Source organism: Thunnus maccoyii, chromosome 7, assembly GCF_910596095.1.
Source record: "Thunnus maccoyii chromosome 7, fThuMac1.1, whole genome shotgun sequence".
Classification (NCBI taxonomy): Eukaryota; Metazoa; Chordata; class Actinopteri; order Scombriformes; family Scombridae; genus Thunnus; species Thunnus maccoyii.
The window spans coordinates 26,485,804-26,510,419 of NC_056539.1; the positions used below are offsets into that span (position 1 = coordinate 26,485,804).

Consider the following 24,616-nt stretch of genomic DNA (forward strand, 5'->3'; position numbering starts at 1 on the left):
ATCCCCATGAAGGAGCGAAACTAATGCAGTCCAGAGAACTGGAGATACTTATTGCTAGACACTGCAAGGGTAACAGCACTTTCATAAATGTTGTCAACAATGTGGCAAAGTTTACTTTATGAAAACCTTTCCTTTGTGGTGAAAAGTGTAACAGAGATTAAAGAGGAAACAGCGTTTTTGCTGCCGAGCTACTTGTACTGTGAACAGTACATTGCTCAGTCCTCCTCTGCTCCCTCGTTCCTGTTGGCACTGACTGTTTCACAGCCTCTTTAACAAGGTTTCAAGGCCACACGTTTAGGAGCAGCCCCCTGCAATCACAAGCCAGCCGAATCTCACAAGTGATAACTATGGCCAATAGCAGGTGGGGATATTGAGACAAAAACAAACTAAGACAAATAATGAGATAAGAATCCTCTCATTAAAATGACTTCGTTCATGTTAGAAAGCTGGTAATGTAGCACATTAAGCAGTATTTACTTATGTTTTAGACATTGAGGGCAGTAGAACAAGCTGTTCACACAACACCGACATATTATCATACTATAAAGTTATTGGCCATGTTAGCAAATAACTGCTTTTTACACATGCAGCAGATACAGCACAACATTATCATTAATTTGGAGTTGTGTTTCCAACCATCTAGCTAATATAACTCATCTTCTAGCTCTGGTCTCTTTTGGGCTCCACCAATTTCTGAGCTGCTAAATGCTTTCTGTTTTCATTAGCTAGTTGCTAACTTTATCTGTCTGAGATTTGGAGCAGGTAGTGTAAAGTTGCTTTATCAGAGCTTTTCTACTCAAAACACCTGCTGTGGCAGGAAATGAGGCTGAAGAGAGTGGAGAAATGGGCCATAAAACCAAAACAATGAGCTGAAAGAGGATAAAGTGCTCCATATGCAGAGCTGGGGGGATTATATGTGGGTTATAAATTTCGGGTGATCCCCCTCACATATGCACAGTCATTTGAGCAATTTTTTACATAAGAAAATTGATTGGTGCAGCTTCACAAATGTGGTCCAGTTATGTTTTTTTGTAACACAAAATGACCAAAATCATCTGAATGAATTACAGAGAATTGTACATACTGTTTATTCTCTAGGTCATGGTTGGTGACTCAACTCTGTGAAACACCACTGAGCTCAGACATTTAAACTCTGGGCCTTCTTTTAAAGCCATAAAACATTTGTTTATCAGCAGCATATGAGATGAGCCATAAAGAATTAATTTATATACTGAAAGGCCTTTCAACAACAACAGATAAATATCATGAAATTAAAGAGCCCTGAAATTACGTCCTGCCAAGGTCAGATCCTTGAGGTATTCCAGACTTTATCCTCAGGGAGCAGTGGTGAAGAGGGCGCTAATGGATGGCATTACCCAGTAACTAGATCTCAGATGGTTGGATGAAAAAATCTATTGGTGACCCTGAAGGCCCAACCCAAGGACTGTCTGAATGTTGATGGAAGAGCCAGTTTGCTATTATTCACAAGAGGGCATTGTCAATTGTCAAATTATGTTAAAACAAAAACAAAAGATACAAACCTCTGCATTGTGTTAAAGGAACTTTTATGTGACAAACGTCAGCTAGTGTTTTCATAAAAACAGTTCAGTCGATCAAATTTATTTAAAAAATGAATAAAAATGATAAACCTTTTTTTTATGTAAAATGTATGTGTGTATGTGAGTGTGTGTGTGTGTGATATCAGATATCTTGTGTGTTGGCAGTGGCTGGCAGCAGGCCCATGCCCTTCAGGATGCTCTCCTCCAGGGTCAGGTAATCATTGTACACCTTCTTGTTCTCCCCTTCGTTCTCCTCCAGGGTTTTCGCTGGCTTGTTGAGCTCCTGGAGACAAAATCAAAGAAGAATCAGAGTGATAAACAATATGTAGCAAACAACACAGAACTCTGAAACTTATCCTTATCCAAGATGTGATGTTTTCCCCTCTTTGAAGCAGAAAGCGTAAGGGCAGATATAGATTACATGTCATAAACCTGAGTTTTCTGCTAAATTTGAATTACCTCATAATTTTAATATCTTTATTTCTTATTAAATAATGCAAAGATTGATCATAAATTTAAAAAAAAAAGCATGGAAATAAGTACGGAAACCTTTGGTAGCTGCAGGAAAAGCTTGACAGAGCATTCAAATGCAATACACCATTGGTCTTATTATCTTATCAATCAAATATAAATCAGTTATTGTCAGTTTAAGCAGACTTCTACATTTACTCCTTTGGCAGTTGCAAATCTGCTAAGCTAAAAATGTACAAATTAAAACACTGATTTATAATATTGTAAAATTTGCTCCTTCATTACCTGTCACAGTGAGGAAAACATTTTCTTAAAGCAGGGTTTGTTAAAAGATAATTTTCTATAATCACTTCATTTCATTTTAATTATGATGAGATGGACAGCAACATATGTGGGAAATTTGTGGATATTTGGAGGATTTAGAAGAGAATAATAAGCAAAACAAAACTGTATCTGTATTCGTGACTGGCATCTATTCTTGTGACCAGTCTAAGATTTAAGTCAATGATTTTGTCATTTAAAGATTTAGCGGACAGACTGCCAGGCACTGGCTATCAATAACTATACTCTCCTTGGTGCCCAGGATCAAATAACCCATCTGAATGAATTAAACATGAGGTTAGAGAGAGAATGAGCAAGACACTGAAAGAGAAAGAGAGGGGTAGAGACAGACAGAGAGAGAGAGAGAGAGAGAGATGGCCTATTCCAGCTTCTACAGTGTAAACTTTAAACTGGTGATCACAATTTTAACTAGGTCAATAAAAGCCGTTTGTGAGTCACCCTGTATATTTAAAGGACTGTTCACCAGTGCCAGTGGTTGTCAGTAAGATTAGCTGAGGACACAAGGTCTCATTCAATGGTTGGAGAGTAACTATAAAGCCCTTTACTTGTCTAGATTCAAACCAACAACCCTCCATAAAACAAACCTTCTTTTCTGGCTCTAATGACCGCACTAAGTTTGTAAATTCTGTCACGAATCCCGAGTCCACAGCTCACCGTTTTCTTCTTGAGTTCTTCAGCTTCTTTCCTCTGTTTTGCCCACGCTTCATCCCTCTTCAAAAAATCCACCAGCCTCTCTTCCTCTAGCTCAAAGTATTTCCTCATACTCAATTGCTGCACACAGACAAAAAGAGAAATTCACTGGTCACCAGTTCTAATTCATGAGGTATATTTTTAAAGCAGCAGTCAAACGATTTCATGATGTACAATGCAATAACCCATAATCACTATTTCTCTAAAAATGTTGGAGGTTTGGTGACCATGTAACCAGCATGCCTGTAGCAAGGTTTCCCTATACACGGACTAGCTTGATATCAATGCTGTGAGGCACAAAAATGTAATTAGTGCTCGTATGCTGCAGTGCTGGTGTTGTTTGGAACTACAAGATGTGTCTACACCTCAGTTTCTCAACCTTGACCAAGGGTACATTATTATTTATTTTTGCAAAAATAATTAGTAAACAGACGACTCATTATCTCGTTTAAAGTGAGGACACAGGAGGTGACTGGATTGTCTTACCTCACTCCTTGAAGGAATGTAGAGTGTCCTCGGGATTTCGAAAACACGCACCATTCCAAGGTCATCAGTCACAGCCAAGAAGTGCTGCTTGGCTGTAGGCACAAAAAAATACAGAAAATGAGTTTCATGGCTCAAAAAATATAACAAGTAATTAATCACCAAGGCTATGACACAAAACAGACAGAGAGGGAGGCATGTACAGAAGGTACAAGATAGTTTTCAGGTGAACATATTTTCAGTGATTTAGTTGATTTGAGTATAAGACACAAACGCTAGAGAGCCTTTTGAGCTTATTGAGCCACACATACGGTATGTTTATTGCCGTGTTGTCTACCAAAGATACCAGGAACTCACCAGAGCCAATCCAGGGAATGATGCAGGTTATCTTGGCGTTGGTGACGTGTGCGTGAACCTGTGCAGGCTCACTGGTCTTTTCCAGCAGGTTCCACACCTCAATACTGCCATCGTCTTTCCCAATGAAGAAAACAGCTGGTCGGGACAGAGACCAGCATCCCACAGTGTACATGTGCTCAGAGTTTGGTGACAGAATGATGGGGCCGTCCTGGAAGTCACAGTTTACAAGAAGTTAAACAGAGTAATTTGATTCAATATTAAACTAGTGTGGTATTATATTTAATATCATGCACTTCCTCTTGTAATGTACATCATGATGGATTGAAATTATGTTGAAGCACTAGCATACGTTTTTATCTTGACAAACTGAATCAAGTGGATATACAGTAGAATTCAAGTGAAATATTTTGTTATGTAAAAATGATCAAATCTTATGTAGATAATAAATCCAAATCAGTTTCTATGCTGAACAGAAAACTGTGATTTAAATTTTATATCTGTTCACTTTACATAGGCCACGCCCAGTGAGAGATTACTGGTTGCAGTCAACGTTTTTTTTGACAGTTAGTGTAGTTGAATTGACGGGTGTTGTTACCGTGACGCTTTCCTTCCATATGGCAAAGTTCCAGTTTCCAGATAGTGAAGGTCCAGTCAAAATAACGTCTTTAAAAAATGGCGACCGCTGTACCGTATTCACCATACAGTGATGGATGTTAAAACAATGGAGGGGCTTGGCACCTGGGAGAGAGGAGAGACATGAAAGGAAGGTGCACTGTTGTATTTGACAGTACCTTGTTGCAATACGAGAAACAATCAATCCTCTATGTTCCTGTAAATGAGAAACATCTTTATATTGGTAAAGCATGGCTGCCAAACCAAGAAGTTGAGTTAAGGTGATGGTGGTTATTAAAATAATTAAAATAATTTGGACCTAATTATTTTCATAATTAAATCTATTACTGTCAAGACTTTAATGATACTATTGCTATTGTGGTTAAAGTTCTAAAACAAACCGCATTCAGGTCTGCTTTGGAAAATGATCAATAGTCAAGTATACATACATGATTTGCAGCAAATGAGAAAAACATGTATAACACTGATCTTTGAAACTGTCTTTGATAATAACATTCTAGTACTAGATATTCTAGTACTCACTGTGCAGCCGTCCAGAGTCGTCTTTCTCCAGTTTCCAGTCAGTGTAAACAATCTCCCCATCCTGGCAGTAAAACATTCACATTATGGACATAATACAAGGAAACATGGAATAAATCTGCACACATTGTATATTTCTCCTTAGTTTTATTTATAGATGTGCTGTTATATATGCACTGGTTAAGTATAGCTTGACGAGTACATCTTCCAGTACATTTATTTTCCTGTGTTCGACATCTTTGACAGGAGAAATTGTTCATGTGAAATACAATACAATGTCAAAGATCTACTTAACTTTAAAGTGATATTTTGGTACGCTAATAGTTGCATTGTATATCACTTAAATCCAGAGTTTATAGTACAGTCATGATTCTGAAAGAACAAAAGAACATTATTTTCTTGTGTGTGAATTTTCCATGATTAAATATGGAAGCTGGAAAACTTTTATAGGCTAATGGTAAAAAAGGGAAAACAAATTGAGTCATATTAAATGTTATTGAAGCAGCTGAGTAGTGTACTGAAGTTGAATGTTGCTTGATGTTGTTAGGTTTATTGGAAGGAATTTTTTACCTCTGTTCCAATATAAAGCTTGGTATTGACGTCTTCCAGAGTTGTGAGTGTTTTAGCCGAGGGCACTCTGAGCTGGCTGTAGTCTGGAATTACTTTTGAACTGTCATCATGTTCATGAGCTTCTTCTGCCAGTGAAAACAGCGAGGGAGAGGATGTGGTGTGAGGAATTAGGTTAGGTAAGGTTAGAAGTCAGATACATGGAATTTTTTAGCAAGTCAAGAAAGGTAGCATGATCCACATTAGTGACAAACAAGAGAGTTGACAATACACTGTCAAACAAAACAATTTTTAAGACTTCCAGGTGTAATACGATATTTACAAAAAACACATACAATAGCACTTACTTTTGACAATAATTGAATGGCTAATAATTGATACAGCTATTTTTTGTCTTCTTAGCAAAGAAAAAAATCACAAACATGAATTGAAACTATAATAAAAAACAAAAATCCACATTAAAATTTAGCAAAAGGCTAGTGACTTATCAGGATAGAAAAACTTCAAAAACATATTAAAAGAGGAAGTCAGATAGACTAAAAAACAAGAGAAACAGTGATGTTCACCCTGCTGTGTAATTTGACCATGAACAAAAAGACTGGAGGACAAAGGGGAGAGAGGTGGAGAGGGGTACAGCCAAGGTGAATGGCTTGGTAAGGGAGTTTATGGGGAGTGGGAGGGAAAGGGAGAAGTGGTGGAGGTGGAAGTGAGGGTCGAGGAGAGAAGGGGGTGGTAAAGGAGAAGGGCAGATGCTGGTAGTGATGGAAGAGGCCTTTCCATCACAAAAGCCCAACTGTCTGTCAGGGACAGTACAGGACTATCCATTCACACTCCCTTATCAGCGGGCCGCTCCCAATCAAGTTTCAGCCTCTGTTAGAATTCTCTGTTAGATTAGTGCTTGAAGGTCAGATCAGAGTACTCAATCACACATCCTCTAAATCCACTTTCCCCCAGTTAAGATGTATGTAAAGATATGTGACAGAGCAGCTACAGATGTAGACATTGTTCCAGTTCTGATTCATTCTTCCTTACCGCCAGAGATGGTATGTAATACCTGGATATGCATCACGCTCATGCGCAGGAGGTTGAGACATAATATCCACATAGTCACACATGTGACCTGGGTGATGCAAGCAACCTGATACAGGGGCCTGGCACCCTGGCACTCTCTTTTTCATCTTCTCGCCTAACCGCACAGGTCGTGTATGTCGTTAGCATCGGCTAGCATCAGTGCTAACCGCCTATGCCAGACTTGTAACCCATTGGTTGGAGCTATGTTTTCGTCCTCCAGGGGCTGCATAGCCGGTGCTCATCTCCGCTGGGAGTTTCACCGAAACTCCGACTACAAAGCCTTGGACTTTTCCAGATAAGTAGCCACATTTATTTCCCCGACGGATGTGCCTCACTAACTTACCCACTTAGCTTAACACACTTAGCTTAGCGTCTCCGCTTATTGCAGGTGATTTACTATTGTGTGCTGTATTAGCTTGTCGTCTTTTATACTTGCTACTTGATACTCGATAATTGTTGTGTGCTTTTTTTATACATGTAGTTTCTATACTTGACCAACAAGTCTTGCTGAGGTGCTTTTGCCTCTTTACGGTGACTGCGGGTTGGGGAACTGTAGCAGAGAGTGTTTTTTTCGCTCCTTGGCTACTGACTTAATGCTTGTTAATGAGAATTACATGCAATTACCCCTACCAAGGTGATCTGTGTGAATTACCTGCAACACTAGCGGAGTTTGGATTTGTTGCTGCACATTTCTCGCTCTACTACTACATCAGTAGCCCTACGGTGTTATAGGCGTTGGTTTGGATTTGTAGCTGAGTGTCTCTCACTGAACTACTACATTGCTAGCCTTACGGCATTATAGGTGACTACACCTGCTGAGGTGCGCTCACCTTGGCAGTGTCTGTGTGGGGTAGTAATGGACTCATTCCCACCTCCAACAGGTCCCTCCACAGCCTGCCTTTCAGACACCAAGGGACTGGACATCCAAACGCGGGGCTCCTACCAACCTACCCCCTAAGTCGCCCAAGGGTGATAGGAGTCGAGCTTGACTCCCAAAGTCCAGGCTCCAGCTGCTTTTCCCCGCAACATCTAAGCCACTAGGAGGCTTTGATTTTGGACCCTTGGGTGTTATCAACTCTTTCCAAGGGATACAGTATCCAGTACAGGCATTGGCCCCTGAAGTTCAGTGGGGTCAGAATGACTGTTGTCAACGATCCTCTGAGGTCTCTGGCTTTCAGGTGGGAAACTTTGGTGGTTCTGAGGAAGGGTGCCATCAAATACGTAGAAAGTTCTGTTCAATCGAGAGTGTTCTACTCAACTTATTTTCTTGTTCCAAAGAAGGATGGCGGCTTTCGCCCGATCCTCAATCTCAGGCATCTGAACAGGTTCATAAAGGCTCTTTGTTTTGAACAGCGAATGTTCTCCAGGCTGTGTCAGAGAGAGACTGGTTTACAAGCATCAACTTGAAGGATGCTTATCTCCATGTGCCAGTGGCATCCCACCACAGGCATTTCCTTCATTTTGCCTTCGAGGGACAGGTGTACCAGTTCCAGGTGCTCCCATTCGGGCTCTTGCTTGCCCCTCGGATCTTCACCAGGTGCATTGCAGCAGCACATTCTTCTCTGCAGGCCAGGGGCATGCGGATTCGTCCTTACTCGGACGATTCGCTAATATGTGCTCCAACCTGGGAGCAGTCAATCTGCCACACAACAACCCTTTTGGCCCACATGACCCAGCTGGGTCTCCCTGTAAATTTTGCAAAGAGCATCTTAGATCCCAGCCAGTTAGTCATGTTCATTGGTGTGGCCCTCGATTCAGTGTTAACGAGGGCCTCTCCATCTCCCCAGAGGTTGGACTACATCCTCAGCCTCGTCTCTCATTTTTGGAGCGGGACAAGGATAACATAAGGCCTATTCCTCCAGTTGCTGGGCTAATTAACAGCAGCAATGGCAGTCATCCATCTAGGGCTCTTTTCATTGCGCCCCTTGCAGATCTGGATCAACAGTTTGGGCCTCGACCACAAGATGCACCAAAGCAGGATGGTGATGATCTCAGGCAAGTGCCTTTGGTCTCTAGAACCCTGGAGAAACAAGGCTTATCTGTGCTGCGGTGTTCCCTTGGGCTCACTTCCCTCCCATCAGAGGATAGTGGTAACAGATTCCTCCCTCTCAGGCTGGGGGGCTGTGTGGAACCACAAGGTAGTTGGGGGGGACCATGGAGTCCTCAGCAGAGGCTCTTGTACATAAATGTGCAACAGCTGTGTGCAGTACACTTAGCCCTGAGACATTTTCTTCCTTTCTTGGAAAGCGAAACATGTCCATGTTTGGTCAGACAACACTTTGACAGTCTATCATGTGAACCAGCAGGGGGCACCAAATCCAGTCAGTCCCTGCGGGAGGCTCAGATGCTCCTTCAGTGGGCCTCACCTCGCCTTGCAAGTCTCAGGGTAATGCATTTGCCAGGTGTACAGAACAAGGCCGCAGACATGCTTTCTCAGAGTTGATTGTCACTCTGAGTCTGGACGAGAAGATTCTGGGTTCCAGGCCCCCTTATCAGGTTGCATATCCAGGTATTACATGCCGTCTCTGGTGGTCATCCTGAATTCATAGAACCCTAGTTACATTGGTAACTCTCGTTTTCCAACATCCTGCAGCACACTGATGCTCAACTGTTGCTTAATCCCTATGAGAAGCTGTTTATAAAAACTTGACGTGGAAAATGTTATGGTACTTTTGCAGTGCGGCTCCTGTGCAGCGGCTACTTCTGAAAAAAATGCAAGCGACTACACCATCAGAACTGACACAAGGCACAAAACAAAATGTTGACTAGAGTGCTCAGAGGCAGATAGCATGGAGCAGCTTCAATCAATACGAGTCAAACATCTTAAGCGGCACCAAAGTATTAATCACACAGGGATTCTTTAAGAACTAATAATGGAGTGCCTGAGGGCTACTGAAAAACGTAGTGGATTTATTGCCTCAGTTAATGAGCGTATTAATTCTATAACCGCCAACCACTAGAGCTGTGTTTATTCAGCCAGACAAAGACAGGTCTCTTCTTGAGCAGCCAGGACACACATGATCATCTTCTGGCCCTCAAGGAGCCTGAGCAGCATATTGCAAAGAGCTGACAGTCAGCAATGCTAATGCTCTGCAACTATGAGGGCCTTGTTTTGGACGTATCACTTAATAAAGTGCTATGAAACCAGAGGAGAGAAGAGGGAGACAGACAGGGAGAAATAGAGAGTACCTGAGGGGAAGTGAGCCCTGCCCCACTGATCACTGTGCTCAACCATCCAAAGCAGAATTCAAGAATCCAAGACAAAAAAAGAATGCACACACGTCTCAGAACTATCACACTGGGGATAGTTATATTTGTAATGTAATCATTTGTTCCTCTTCTTACAAAGAAATATATTATTGATACAGATATATGTACAGATATTATTTTTTTTCTGTCCCATCTGCCATCATAAATTTATTATACCAACTTGTATGACTGAGTAACTAGTGTGATTGACAGAAGGGATGGTGCAACAGACAAATACAAATAAACTAAAGCAGCCGAAAGGGTAAAATCCCTCACCTGTGTTCATACCTGTATTACCATTACAGGTGTAGTGTTCAAGGCTGAACTTCAAAGGGGCGTATTCACCACTGGTATTGATTTTTGGCAGGGAAACCTAACACATGACAGAGAAGAAAACCCTGTTTGACATCTGAAGAACTGACTGAGACTTGACATCATTTTTAAAAACAAATAACACATTATGCTCAATCAACTACGCCCCATATAACATTAGCTGAGCCCCATTTAATTACATAAAAATACATACAGTACATAGAGATTTGCAATTAACATTGGAAATAATGTCAAATTTACAATGTTTAACTTGTTAGCATTGCTCAAACTCAAAGTTTAACTCCTTCATAAAAATGGCCATTTGGTTTTCTGTATACTATCACAATATTACAGAATACAACATACATTTCAGATATGGAAACAGCTTTAAGAAAAAAAATGTAAAAAATAATTTTCATTCATTTTAAATATATAGTATTCACAAATCATGAGTTTAATATTGCACCCCAAGCCCTGCAGTACCCTGAACAGTGGTTTCCATGTCCGGTCCAAGTGTTTGAAAGTGTCGGGGACACTGTAAGGTGAAATCTGTGGCGTCTGATTCACATTCTGCTTCCTGTCTGATGCTGAATGGCTCAACAGTTTTGGCACTCGGACGTCCCAGAACATTAAAGAGCTTTACAGAGACAGAAAGAAAAATTAACATGAAACTAAAAATTACCATCAACTTCAATCTTAATATATTCATGTTTAAACCAGAGCACCATGAGTACAGACTGATACAGACTCTGTTGGAGACTTGTGGGCTTTGTCATGTTCTAATTAAAGATACATAAAGCAGAGTCTTCTCCAAATGCGGTGACTGCCAAGAACTGCAGACACAGAGTAGTACTTAAAGCTTTTTCTTTGGTGTCCCTTTGCAATCTGCAACTCCTTTAGCACCGATCAATAACATTACTCAGACTACAAAATATATAAATAGGCAGCCTGTATTCATATAGAAGCACAGCATCTGCTAGGGACTGGTGCTTCGAATATTTAGTGAGAAACAGCTACTGCAAACTGTTGTCAAAAATACAGACACTTCCAAATCTAACACCACTGCTTTCATTAACAACGACAACATCTGGTATATATGAGCTGTAAGGTGAAAACAGACCACAATTACATTTCAAACATAGAAAACAGATGTGGAAATGTCTCTACATTCTCACAGATGCTGAAACAAATCAATATACCATATCAAAAATTCTGTTATGTCTTGTTGTATACATTGTATTATACTGTAGCAGGCCTACAGAATATCAAACAAGAATTAACTAACATGTTTGTGTGTGCAAGATAAAAAAAATGACAATACTTGATACTGGTGTTCTGTCTGCAGTGCAGTTAAATACTTATTGACTGCACAGCTCTTAAATGTCTAAATGGTACAATATGTTCAGCAGGGGGAAGACACACAAGTCTGCCCCATTGATTTTCAACCAGATGGATGTTGTTTATGTTTATGTTGCTGGTAAGTCCACTGACAGCCTCAGTGCACTGGCAGATGTTAGCTGTTCACAGTCACAGCAAGCAACAGTGGCCCTTATATGGAACAAAGGGTCAATTATCATGTCCTTAGAAATGATTAACACAAGTTTTCCCGACATTTTTTTTTAACTTCCGTGACATTAATGCTGGCAGTTACAATGGCTGTATGCACAGAAGATCATAAAAAGTGCATGTGCAAGTTTTATAGTAGTATAGTAGTAGTAGTATTATACCATTACCTACAGTGCCAGCAGCCCACACAAGTACAATCAGTGATGATACGTAATTTCACAGAAAAAGACAAAAAAAGTGAACAGTAAACGGGAAAAGTAATAGAAGTCCGAGACGGTTCTGAGTTCTGAAGCTGGCAGTCCGTGAGCCAACCATAATATTTGAATCAGTGGAGAGGCTGACATGTAAACAAACAGGTCTGCTTGTTAAGTCAAAACCTGCCATCATTTGATTGTATTAGTTATAAGCTGACAGTATTTTATACATTAAAAATTTTACTTTTAAAAGAACAATTTTCTGTATAAGACCTACCAGTCAGGGGAGCAGGTGACAACCTGAACAGAAATGTTATACTTGTTCTCCACCGGTAAGCCTGTCCTGGTCACCTAATCAGAGAGAAAGAGTTACAAAGTCAACAAATCTCTGTCAAGATTGTGAAGAGCTGATAGTAGTGAGTGAGGTTCCTGTGAAGATATATGGGAGGTTAATGTTCCCTGGGGGCACTTTCATGATTGCCTTATTTTACTCATCCAGATGAGTGCCAGTGGTTGTAGTGATTTATTACAGTCAGCTTTATAGAGACAAGGGACAGGCACCCTTGGGAAACCAGAATTATAATGTATTCATTGTTTAATGAACAAGAAGGTCTTAGACACACACTGCAATATCCTTATGTGCTGTGGATTGTAAAATGTACTGAATCTCTATGGCAGTCACCGTAGCAAATATTGCCTCAGGTCAGTAAGCACACGAAATACATTTTTATATGTAGAGATCATTCAAAGATTTTATTTTGGGCAAGGCTGCTATTAGGAGGAAATAACTGGACCAAAGAAATGATTGTCTGCAGCTGTCAGGAACAGGAAATTCTGAAAAACATCTTGAGACTATGATAAAGAGGCATTTTTTTGTGGCAGTAGAATTGTGGAGTTATGAGCAACTGTATTTTTTTTTATTACTTTTGTTCTCTTTGACAGTGTCATACACATTGTCCTTCTTTGCCAATTTGGCAATTGGGTTCATTCTTGTTATGCCTATTGCCATAGCTTCAATATGTGGCATTCTCACCTTCAAAGCCTGTTGTCTAACCTTACTTCTTTGTTGTGCCAACTAATGGCTCACCTCCGGATAGAGCTTTTTACAATCTAGTGGCTTTTAACCTTAGTCAGATATACTCAATATTAAGAAATTAGATAGCAAAATCATTAGGGCAATAAGAGACCTGACACTTTAAGTGTAAATGTCTTATCAATTTGAGACTTAGGTGTGAAGGATTAAAATCTACTCTAGGTGCTTCTGGTATGTTAGAAACTATACAACAGTGTTTACATTAGATATGATAAACGAGCTTGAGATCAAGCAAACATTCATGAATGTGTGCTTGAGATCAAGCTAGCATTGCTGTGTAGACTAATCATACAATAACACCTTTTATTAATCGAGATAGGCCAAATTAAACATTGATTAACCTTGTGGAAGGTTCCAACAACTACCTATTGTATTCCTGATGGAAAACAGAAATAACTAACTACGCCGTCAGTGTTCTACCTATTTGGTGTCAGACATGCAGTTGTTAGTCCCTCCAACCCCTCTGCCCTTCAGTGTCCTGTACCTCAAACGTTTGTGGCAGCCACCGGACATCAGTAATTGGTGCTTTGTGGCTGCTCTCTAAGGCAGACACTGCACAGTAGCGCACAACAGGAGTCTTATTCTCTTTGTTGTCATCGAGGTCCTGATGGGAGGTCAGACACAAAAGGCACAGCATGTACAGTGAGCTCTGACAATTCAATCTAAATACAAAGACGTTATACAGTGGTGAACATCTATCCTAAAATGCTCCTGCAATCTTCCAATATATAATAATCCTGAAACATGAACAGAGCAGAGGGTACAAAATGTTTTGTGCTGCTGCCATGTGGGATGATATACTGATTATGGTACACTTACTGCCATCCTACTAGCAACAAGATATAATAGAGCTCAAACAATAGTCAACAATAGTTACTTTTTTCTTTGTTTTTTATTAAAGAGCATGCTAGCTTTGAGTGCACATACTTCTCATCTTCATCTAGTTTGGCTGTGTGGTACACCTGTGGTTGCATTTTTCATGTAACACGGTGTGAACAGGACACAAATCCACATGGGAGGATTTTAATTCTTCCTTTATCTGATAAGCTAGCAACAGGTGCTGGTGCAGCACAGCTTTCACAGCACCAAACACAGAAATAAAGCCTTGTTTACGCTGCAAACACAAGGGAGAACAGCGATCTGATTTGCCTGTGTGTTATCTTCTACGGGGACAAACTATGGTGGTAGATGGAAGGCTTGTGTAACAGCTGGAGTATGTGAGCTGATGCTGTTGACTCTGGGGAATGAACAGCAAACAAGGACAAAGAGAATAGAGGGAGGTATGGCGGGTGGGAGAGGCAAAAGCAAAAGAGAAGGAAGTAGTGGGGAGAGGGATGGAGACAGCTGTTCCACTGTAGAGGCAATAAAAGCACACAAAGCAAATGGATGGCAGGATGATGGGGGCTTATGTGTCTATTTAGATACAGCAGCCGAGTGGAAGGTGTCAGTGGAGGTCAGGCTTTAAGGGACAGAACTTGTTTAATATTTAGTGTCTGGATGTCTCAGCAGGCTACGGGGGAGTTAATGTACTTGCTGTGTTGTGGGTTTAAATCTGAGCCCTAGTTTCTGTCACGTATCATTACCTCTGTCTTCCCACACCTTTATTAGACTACAGAATACCATTTAACAAGGCAGATAGGCCATGGAAATATTAGTTTACTATGATGTTAAGCCAAAAGAGAAACCCTCTTTGAAGTTTAGTCTCCGGTCAAGAGGCTTTTTTGTCAGTTAGATCTCTTCAGTCTAGCTGAGGTGTTTGTATGAGGCCTAATTGGCTGCTTTCTTTTGGCAGTGGGTTCATGTAATGATATAAACTTGCTTTTAGATTTACTCCTGGCATTGGTACATTTGCGGAATTAGTTTTGACAACTGTGGCTGGCTTGAAAAGGAACATAAGGCCACTACATTCCCATCTAATGAAAGGGTGAGAATGAGGAGAGAACTCAGGAGTCAACGTATCATCATCTCACTCTGTCATACAGCACCAGAGTACAGCCTGTGATAAACTGAGGACACATACTTGAATAAACCAGAGTGAGATCATCATCAGAAAAAGAATTACAGTAACTGATACCACATGTAGTTCACCAACAGAGATACAGAACACCATGTATTATCGTATCAACATTGTGCACATTAGGGACAGACAGACATGGGTACTTACGAATGTGTCAGTGTTGACAGACACCTTTTTACCACTAGGCTGTGTTCCCTCTAAGAGTGTGACGTGAGCGGAAATGTCCCATAACACAACCTGAGATAACAGCAACACAAAATCAATTACTGGAAATCAACATCTGAGAGTGACAAAACACACTTCCACACATAAAGAAACAGTCAAATCCATCTGTTCAAATGTTGATAACACAGGTATAGTACAGGATATAGATTAGGATACAGGATAGTCATTTAAAACAGGGGCATGGGAGAGGAAATAGATGATTGAGAAAGTGGTAAGATTCAAGGCAAAAACAGCAGAGGCAGCCAAGCAAAGATGCAGAGCAGAGTCAAAGTCAGCACCTGGCCATTCACGCAGCCGCCAACGATAATATTTGGATCAGAGGGGCAGAACTCAAAGGCAAGAATGTCATCTGGGCACTCCAGCAGCAACTGCAAACAACACAAAAACCCACATAAGCAGGGCAAGAAATATTACACTTCAAAGTAGAAATTTCCATGTATTGGATCCTTGCCATCCCAAGTATTTATTTATTTTAGTCTCTCCATACAAAGTTCAGCTTTTAATCCACAAAACCAAATGCATACAATAGATTCCATTTCATCAGGCATAAGGGGGAAAAAAGACCCAGGAGGAGCGGGAGTGGCATTACAGAGAAGTCATTTTTCAGCATCATGTTCAAATCTGCCAGAGTTTAAAATTAGCTTTAAGACTGGACTACAGCACTTTTCTCCCTACACTAAACAAACATATTTATTTCAACTATGTAATGTCTCTGGTTTCCTATACACAGAATGCTTTGCTACTTTGATCACTGCACCAGCAGACAGTGAAACCCAAGCATGACATGCACCAGAGAAGGCATACATCATGCAGAACTCACATTACTTTTGAGTGATTTAGCAGCTCTGTTTGAGCAGCTCAGTTATTGATTGAGTGTCTGGGTCAAATCAATATATACTCTCAAATTTTGCTAAAGCAAATAGTGGTCTTGGATGACAGGACAGAGCTAATCCTTCTAGCCGTTTCTCGTGGAAGTGTGTCTCAAACAGATATGAGGTGAAAAAAGGGAGAGAACTGGCTTGTAAGCTGTCACAGAAAGAGAGAGAGAGATATGGATAGAGAGAGAGAAAGAGAGAGAGAGAGAGAGAGAGAGAGAGACAGAGAGAGAGAGAGAGAGAGAGAGAGAGAAATATGGTCTTTTCAATCTTTTTTTTCCAACCTCTCTATTTTCTTTTAGAGAGGCCCCCTCATATACTTTCCATACCTGGGGATTAGTGGGGTCGGAAAAGCTGTAGAAGAGAATGAAAGATGGTCTGACGACAAGGGTCTCGTTCAACCGCTCTTCCTTTTTCTCTGTCAAAGCCACAGCAATCACACCTAGCACATCAAAAAACATCATATGATGTATCCAACTGCACATACACAATATAGATGTCAAATACATTAATAAAGCCTCTTTGACTCTGATGATTGAGAAAGTGGTGGATCAACTCTGATCCCTACTTTAAAAAAGAACATCCACACTGATCATATGCTTTGGCACTGATATTATCCTTCTGGATCTTGTTAGAAGTCTATTTTATGTGAGATGACAGCTGGGCAACATTACAAAGTTGTACTGATGATACAATAGAGGATGATTTGCAGTTTTTGTACTTTCCTTTGCTGCCAGTATTGGCCTGTTATCACTGCGTTCAAACATTCCCAAACGCACAAACACTTAAGAACATAATCTTATATATCAGTATATGGCCAGCATGGTCTGTACCAGGTATTATTACTGGACTCATTTGCTTTTAGATTGAAAACATACTGTAGTCTTCTAGAACATATATTAACTATAGTGATGTTGCTATCACATCAATATGATTCATATAAGGTTTTTTCATTGTAAACAAAGATGTGATGATGTCACATACTGAGGGATTTAAAGGTACCAAGTCTTTTAGTCACTGTTTTTGGTGAGAAAATTTAAAATGTTTGAAGCTGGTAGAAAAATCTGTTCCTTGACTGAGTTTTTGAACTGTACCGTAGATGGTGGGGTGCCAATTAATGCTGCTGATTTTCTTGTCCTTATTGTACTTCTGGACTGTGAAGGCCTGATAAAGCATCAAGCCTTCGGAAACCTTCCCAGACCAGTCACTGCCTTCAGCTTCTGTCCCCAGAGCCTTCCAGTCATCAAAGAACACATTCATAATCTCTTCTTGCTGAAGGGCTTGCATAACTCTGCAAAACAATAAACATTTTTTATGTAAAACTTCTAAGGGAAAACCTTTCATGCAGAATAATTATTCTTCCTCTTCTGTGTCTCTCCATAGCACCACTAGCAAGCCTTCTAATATTCATGATATTCTTTTATCTCTTACGTGGACACAAAGGAACACAAAAATACAAGGTAAAGGTCTGGGAGTGTGATATTACAAAGTCTCACTTTCAAACTTCTGAGCAATCAAACAGTAGGAAGGTTTACGAAAATACCTTCATGACAATTCTTGTGAATATTCTAATGCTCCTTCAGTGTTAATAATGGATTGATTTCAGTACCCTCAGGCTGATCCAGTAATGTATTTGGGCTGGCTTTCAATCTTATACAATAATATATTCCCTTAGGAAGCAGACACAAGACACCATCAATCACTGAAATATTCCTTTTACCTGGGGGTTACTGCTTTGCAAAAATTCTTCAGACTCTCAGACTGGAGGATGTTCTCTTTTTCACCCTGGCTTAACTCTCTTGGCGTGTACTGCGTAAAGATATTCCTCAGAAACTTCCTGTAAATTAGACAGGTACTCAACACAATACATCACTGGAGGTGGAGTTACTGTACAACTTAAACAATAAAGATAGAAAAAATGGTAAATGGTGAATGCTTTTTGATAAATGTGTCTTCAATATATGGCTATAAAATATGCATCACTTAAGTACAAGGCATTTAGACATGAACTGCATGCAAATACTCGTCTTAAGACATTTAATATGCATTCTTATTATCTTAATGCATTAAACAGGTGAAATGATTTCACCAGACTGGCAGACTGTAAAGTGCTTTCCCCCCCTTTAGAACAAATCCATTTTATGTCTTCATTTGCAGGCATACTGTACCACTGTGTCTGAGCACTGCTGCACCAGAGCCTGGGAACAGCCTGCATCCCACAGTCCCTCTGCATCTGCTTGATGCTGAATCGGCTGTCTTGGTAGGAAGCACACTCCAGGTAGCCATCCTTAGCATCTGCAGTATTGCGGTCTGAAAAACAGACTGGTACCCCAAACTTCCTCCGAATTCTGGAGAACTTGTACCGCAGCTGATTAAAAAAAGGAGACAGAATAGATGAGGGCAATGGAAGGGCAATGGTGAATGAGAGATTTAATATGAATGTTTCATGTTTTTTTATATACTGCAGTACCTTTTCTCTTGTCTCTTTGACAGATTCTTCCTCTATCTCCTGTTCACTGCCAAGAGATATCCATTGCTTTGGTTCAGGAGTTTTATTATTGACTTCATTCAAAAACACTTCTGGTGTCTCAGGCTCTGGGGGCTGCAGACCACAGACAGAATTACAAGAACAAACTATAAAAAACAGAAAACACAATAAAGTGAGTTCATAAGATTTTGTGACTTGATAGTTAAACCTGAACTCTTCCTGCAGTCACACTTTCCAATGACAAGAGGTCACAAAGATTATGTGAGCGGCAGAAAAGATGGTGCAGTGGAACATTGTTTCTCTTGTCGTATATTCAAAGCAATTGCGAAAGTTTGAAAATATGCCAGCCAGCAAAGCAAATTGACTTCCAAATGTATGACCACTTATACCAGCCATTACTGTTAGCGATAAGTGATAAAATAGTGTACATACCTCCAGTGAAAGTAAAGTAAATAATAGAAAACACTCCTGCCTACAGAATTGTTTACCAGATAATTTTTGGAAAGAATGCAGACACACACTGGTGCTATTAAGTTTATATTGACTAAGTCAAGGGAAATGCCATGTGACACATTAATACACTGCAGAAACCTACTGCAACACTTCTTAAACACAAAGTAGAGGGCAATTTATTAGTAGAACAAAAGCAAAAAACAAGGAAAAACAAAAGTAAACCTTCATGACAGAAATTGTCGTCTGCTTACATTAAGGATTCTGTCCTTCGCTTCTGGGGTCAGAACCAGGTAGAAGCTTTGACCATAGGTGAAGTCTCTGTCATAAACCAGCAAGATTTCATCTTCTGGGTAATCCTGTCGACAGAGCAACAAGATAGCAGTGTCAGATTCACATCAGATAACTGAATTTATTTTCATTTTGTTGTTTTCATGACAATATTCATTTAGATAGAATTAAAGTAGTGCAACTAGTGAATCGATTCTGGCAACCACAAGGAAACTTCAGTAATTTGATTGGGATACTGGCTGATGGAGGGAGGTGTGGATCTTGGACATGAAGACTTGGCTGATGTTGGGGGGGTTAGAAAACAAAGAAAAAGGCACACAACCACACAGGTCACTTGGATATGTCCCAAGTAAGAGAGCTGACATTTCTCAGGGCTTAACAGTCAGAGTCTGTATGGGTCCCTTAGGGTGCTCTCTGAGCTCATTAGAGTAATGTGCTGTAATAGAATAGTCATGAATGCGTAAGAGTGGTGGTGACCATATATTTAATCTAGATCAGACAGCTCCAGGTTAAACTGGTTACTCTGTGTGTTCCCACAGCTCTTATCATGAGGTCTGTGCATCATCGCAGTGCCTTGGGGATATTGTCTGAGTGATCTGTACGACAACGGATCAGCCTCACCAGCACAGTCTGCTTCACAGGGCTGAAATCGGACACCGCAGCTCTTGTCTTAATGTCCTGTATGATGTAGTCTTTTTTCAGCAGCTTGTAAGGGTTCTCCCCTGTGACATCCTCATCAGCACTGCAATCAAAGAGCTCCTGGGTGGCTGATGTCAGGACCATAGGGTAGATATCCTCAGGGTGATCTTGGTGAGCGTTTACAATCAAGACAGACAAGAAAAATGGCAGACAGAGAAAATCATATATTAACACTATGAATTTCATGAGCAAACAGTCAGCTCAAAGGCTGATAAATCACAATTGTTTTGGGATTTTATTGGTGTTTGGGTAAAATACTCAGTAGACGATTTGTTCTTTTTAGTTTGCTCACTTTTAAAGACATGAAAGGTACTCCCATTTCAAACCATTTAATTTGTAGGGCCATTTAGTGTGGTGTTTTTGCGCTTTTATAAATACAAAATCAAATAATGAACACAAGTTTATCATGAGAATAATTAGAGATGGTTGATGTCTGGGAAAAGTAATCTTAGTCTAACAAAAAAGTGATTGTTACAGATAATTTAACAGGAAATATGCAGTTGTGTAAGAATGTATAAATCAAACACACATTGTCCAGAAATGGAGACAATTCTCTTCCTCTTCTCCTGCCCGTTACTCAAAGAACCTCATGAAAGTAAATCTTTAGGATCAATTTGAAATCATAAGTCAAGCAGCTGCTGTCAGATGCCAGGAGAGTTGATGCTGCACAGGTTAGGGTTAGGGTTGATAATGATGATAATGAGCTGGGTATTTAATTGTCATGTCCATGAGTTCTGTCTGTGCCACAGACTGTACAAAACAAATTTCTTTCATCATCTTTGCATCTAGTAAAATCAGATGACACATGAGTGGTTAAAAACACACAATACAGTACAAATAGAATGGAAAGAGTTGCACATATTACAGGGTTCACAGAGTGAGATATGACTGACATGAAAGGCTGCACTACCGAGAGAAGAAAGCGTTGCAGAAATAGATAAAACAGTGCTGAAAAACAAGATGCAGAGATGATGTGTAGGAAGAGATGCCACATCTAAGAGCCGAAACCTCGCTTATGGAGTGATATTCACACAATGGACTTGTGAGTCAACCCAACCTACAGACCATGACACAGATTGTTTGCCCCCGCTTTTCTGATCAAACGCACTACAATCCCTCTGATCCCTCAGCTGCCCCTCCCTGCAGGGTGGACCACCCCACAATATCACAGGATGAAATGCAATCCTTGTGAATATCGAACGTGCCATGTCCAAACACTCGTAGGTGAAACAGTGTCTTTTTTCACTCTGGCAAGTAGTCAGTTCAATAATGCATGAAATCAAGACATAAACTGCTCAGTTACAGAAATATGACCAGGATTTTTAGTATATAAAACCCACAGTGCTGCACCAGCACCACAACAAAGTTTTTTTTATTAAATAATCTATGCAGACTCCTGCATATCTGAGGGCAGGCTCAGTCCAGGGCACCGTACAGTAAACAGGGCTCTGCATAATGATAGTTTTCATCCTGCTTGTGGTTTATCTCTTCAAAGTCTTCCCACAAGGTTGCTGAGGGGACACAGGGAATGTTCAAGTACAGCTTAAGTAACCACTTCCCAGCTGGGTGTGTCAACCTTTTCCACTCACACCACTTAGGCCTCACGCCACATCATTGTAGTGGAAATTCACACCCCTCATTTCACAGAGTTATGTGTCAACTTTGGCATTTGTATTCATGGGAAATATTTGCTTGAGAGACAAAGAGAGTGTAATGTGCAATGTTCCATAACCCTCAAGAATGTAATTAAATTGCATTTGTAGACTTCGCTCAAGAGGTATTTTAAATTTGGCCTCTTTCCTCTTACATAATCCACTCATGTCTAGCATTTTTTGACTGCATCAATGTCTTTGAGAAACCTGTTCAGGAATGAGGAAAACCTGCATAATTTTTATATTTGTGCCAGTGGGTCACCATGATGAATCACTCCCATGTGGCAACAAAATTAATCATTAAAGTTTAGGGTTAGGACTTAAGGTTAAGGTCTTAGGTTAAGTTCAGGGTTAGGTTAACATCAGGATAAGTCACCACGGAATGTATGTAAGCCAATCAAATGTCCTCCAAAGTGACAAAAACAAATTTATGATGGAAATATTCATTTAGAAGATTTACTGTTTCCAGCACTGATAGCGCTGGAACTGTACTAAATAAATGAATACATGTATGAAACAGACCCATTCTGAATCTGAGGACTCTTAACACCATTACTTTGATCTCCCTCAAGGGCCAATGACCTCATCTACAGTAAAAGATACACTGTTGGTGACCTGCATTTGACCAAAAGTATGTATTCAGGGCTGGTATGTTGAAAGTAAACCAAACCTTTGGGACAATAGGGATCTACAGCTGAGAAAAGAGCATGTCCAAAGGCTAGTATGCAACATAAAACTCAAGAGCACATCAGAAGAATGCATATAGTTTTCCCGACTCCTCAAAGACACCTTTGATTATGAGTTTCAGCCATTACTGTTTCACCACTACTTCAGAGTAAGACTCATGATTTAAGTGTCTTGCATTATCCAGGCAAATCTTAATGTCTTTCCTTAAAAAGGCACTGCCCTAAACAAACAAAGGCAATTAAATGGACCCTACAATAATGTCATGCTAAATTTGGACACTTACTATGGCTGTGTAAGATTTAAAAGACCTCTTCTTAAGATAGATATTTGATACCTGCATTGATACAGAGCTGTAGACAAATACAAACTCAGTTAACCTGCCTGTTTTACAAAAACAGATTATTAAAGTTACAAGCTGTTCACATTAAGTACTAAAATAATGAAAGGTGGGTCTTTTTGTTATTGTCCCTCCTGCATTACAATTTTTGATGGGTAAATAAATGTAATAATAATAATAGTAATAATAATAACAATAATAATAATTTTCTTACTTGGTTTTTCCGAAGGTGTAGGTGACTGAATCGTCTTGCCTAAATGGGAAATAACAGTCCATTTTATTTACTGTGTCTCTCCATTAGAACTCTTCCTAAGACAAATATGCATGCATTTATACAGACACTCACCTTTACCTTTCCCCTTACTGCCTGCACTGCTGACTGCACTCTTCGGTTTCTTAGGTGGCATCCTTGCTCTTATGATGGCTTCATTAATGAGAGGGAGAACGAATACCTGAATTCAAATCCTTTGAGCAAAGCATAGTGTGTTGTATTACTCTAATCCAAACACCATGGTATACATATTCATGTCCATATATTTCTACATATTTCTACTTCCTTGACCTGGTGTTGGTTAGACTGATATTTTTCTTATTACACACAGTTTATACACAGTAGATGCAATGCAGTGCCTGGTGATAGTGCACCAAAAATCATTATCAATGCAAGTGGCGACATCTTGTGGTGAAGAATTGTCTTTGCCTTATTTTAGCTATCCACTACCGTTGAGTAATTTAAATATGTATATATACATAATAAATCATGTTTTATTAACTAATCACATGTTTAGGATGAAAATTTTAATCTGCAAATAGAAAATATAGCTGTAAAATTCATCTAGTGGAATTAAAAGTGTAATATTTCCTTTTCTTTTCAAATCTGTTTTCAGCTTTTGGACTTTTTCTCTAATCTTTGATTTTTGGTGAAATATTGGATCATTTGAACATTTATTGAAATGAAACCATGTGGGAAATTTAGAAGTTAAAATCACTATTTGGTGGAGCTGTTGACAACTCATAGACATCTGAAATGTGAGCCCGACTACACACTGCTTTTTGTAAGACATCAAAAGCCAAAAAGGTTGGAAACCACTGGTTTCATCTTTAACAATATGTTGTATTTTCAAACCTTGTTATATTATCCATTGTGTCAAATCTTAATCAGAAAAGTAACTAAAGCTGTCAAATAAATGTAGTATAGTTGCCACTCTGACATGTAATTAGTGGAGTGCAACTATAATGTAGCATCAAATGGAAATACTCAAGTAAAAGTACCTCAAAACTGTAGTAGTAGAGTAACGTTACTTGAGTAAATGTAGGCTACTTAGTTAATTTCCACCACCGATAATAATATATTATAATTTTGCATACCTTTGCTCAGTTGTTAAGTATCGTTATGGTTTGCACTCGACGTTGATAGCTAACCTCACGACGAAAACATGTTATAGTTACGTTAGCTAACGTTAATGTTAAGGTAGGAGAACTAGCTTGTAGTTAGTTAGTTACCACTGAAAAATACACTTTTAGGCTCGATGTTTCTTTACTAAGTCAGTTTCAGCGATGGTGCAGCTATCTGCAATTAACATGAACGACAGTCGTGTTGACAATGAAAATTTATAAATGGAAATATTAATTTTACCGGTAATTTAAACCATAGTAGCTTAATTTCTCTCCAGCGATCCACACGCTTCTCTGCTCCTCGCGCTGTGTCTGTTTGGTTGCCAGGGGTTACAGGGACGGGAAAAAATATGACTGACAGATTCAAGAGCCAATCAGATCCCGGCAATAAATT

At 39.8% G+C, this 24,616-nt stretch overlaps 1 protein-coding gene across 3 annotated transcripts; it reads right to left on the minus strand.

Annotated features, from left to right (window-relative positions):
• Positions 1-1,544: 1,544 nt before the first annotated feature.
• On the minus strand, positions 1,545-24,561 carry dnai3 (dynein axonemal intermediate chain 3). Of its 3 annotated transcripts, none has more exons than XM_042415680.1 (23): positions 24,464-24,561; positions 23,174-23,251; positions 23,042-23,080; positions 20,074-20,258; positions 19,416-19,520; positions 18,694-18,825; positions 18,392-18,591; positions 17,944-18,060; positions 17,318-17,514; positions 16,553-16,665; positions 15,627-15,716; positions 15,271-15,360; positions 13,591-13,710; positions 12,291-12,364; positions 10,737-10,890; positions 10,218-10,314; positions 5,625-5,749; positions 5,058-5,118; positions 4,498-4,640; positions 3,903-4,110; positions 3,549-3,640; positions 3,027-3,143; positions 1,545-1,842 (listed from the first exon to the last, which is right to left on the minus strand). In XM_042415680.1, exons 2-23 carry the CDS (start codon positions 23,232-23,234, stop codon positions 1,702-1,704), a joined length of 2,661 nt encoding a protein of 886 aa, XP_042271614.1. In that variant the 5' UTR covers positions 23,235-23,251; positions 24,464-24,561; the 3' UTR covers positions 1,545-1,701. The 3 variants fall into 3 exon arrangements, with proteins under 3 accessions (XP_042271614.1, XP_042271615.1, XP_042271616.1); XM_042415681.1 differs by having other exon boundaries at positions 23,174-23,292; positions 24,464-24,539; XM_042415682.1 differs by lacking the exon at positions 24,464-24,561 and adding an exon at positions 24,196-24,440.
• Positions 24,562-24,616: the final 55 nt, after the last annotated feature.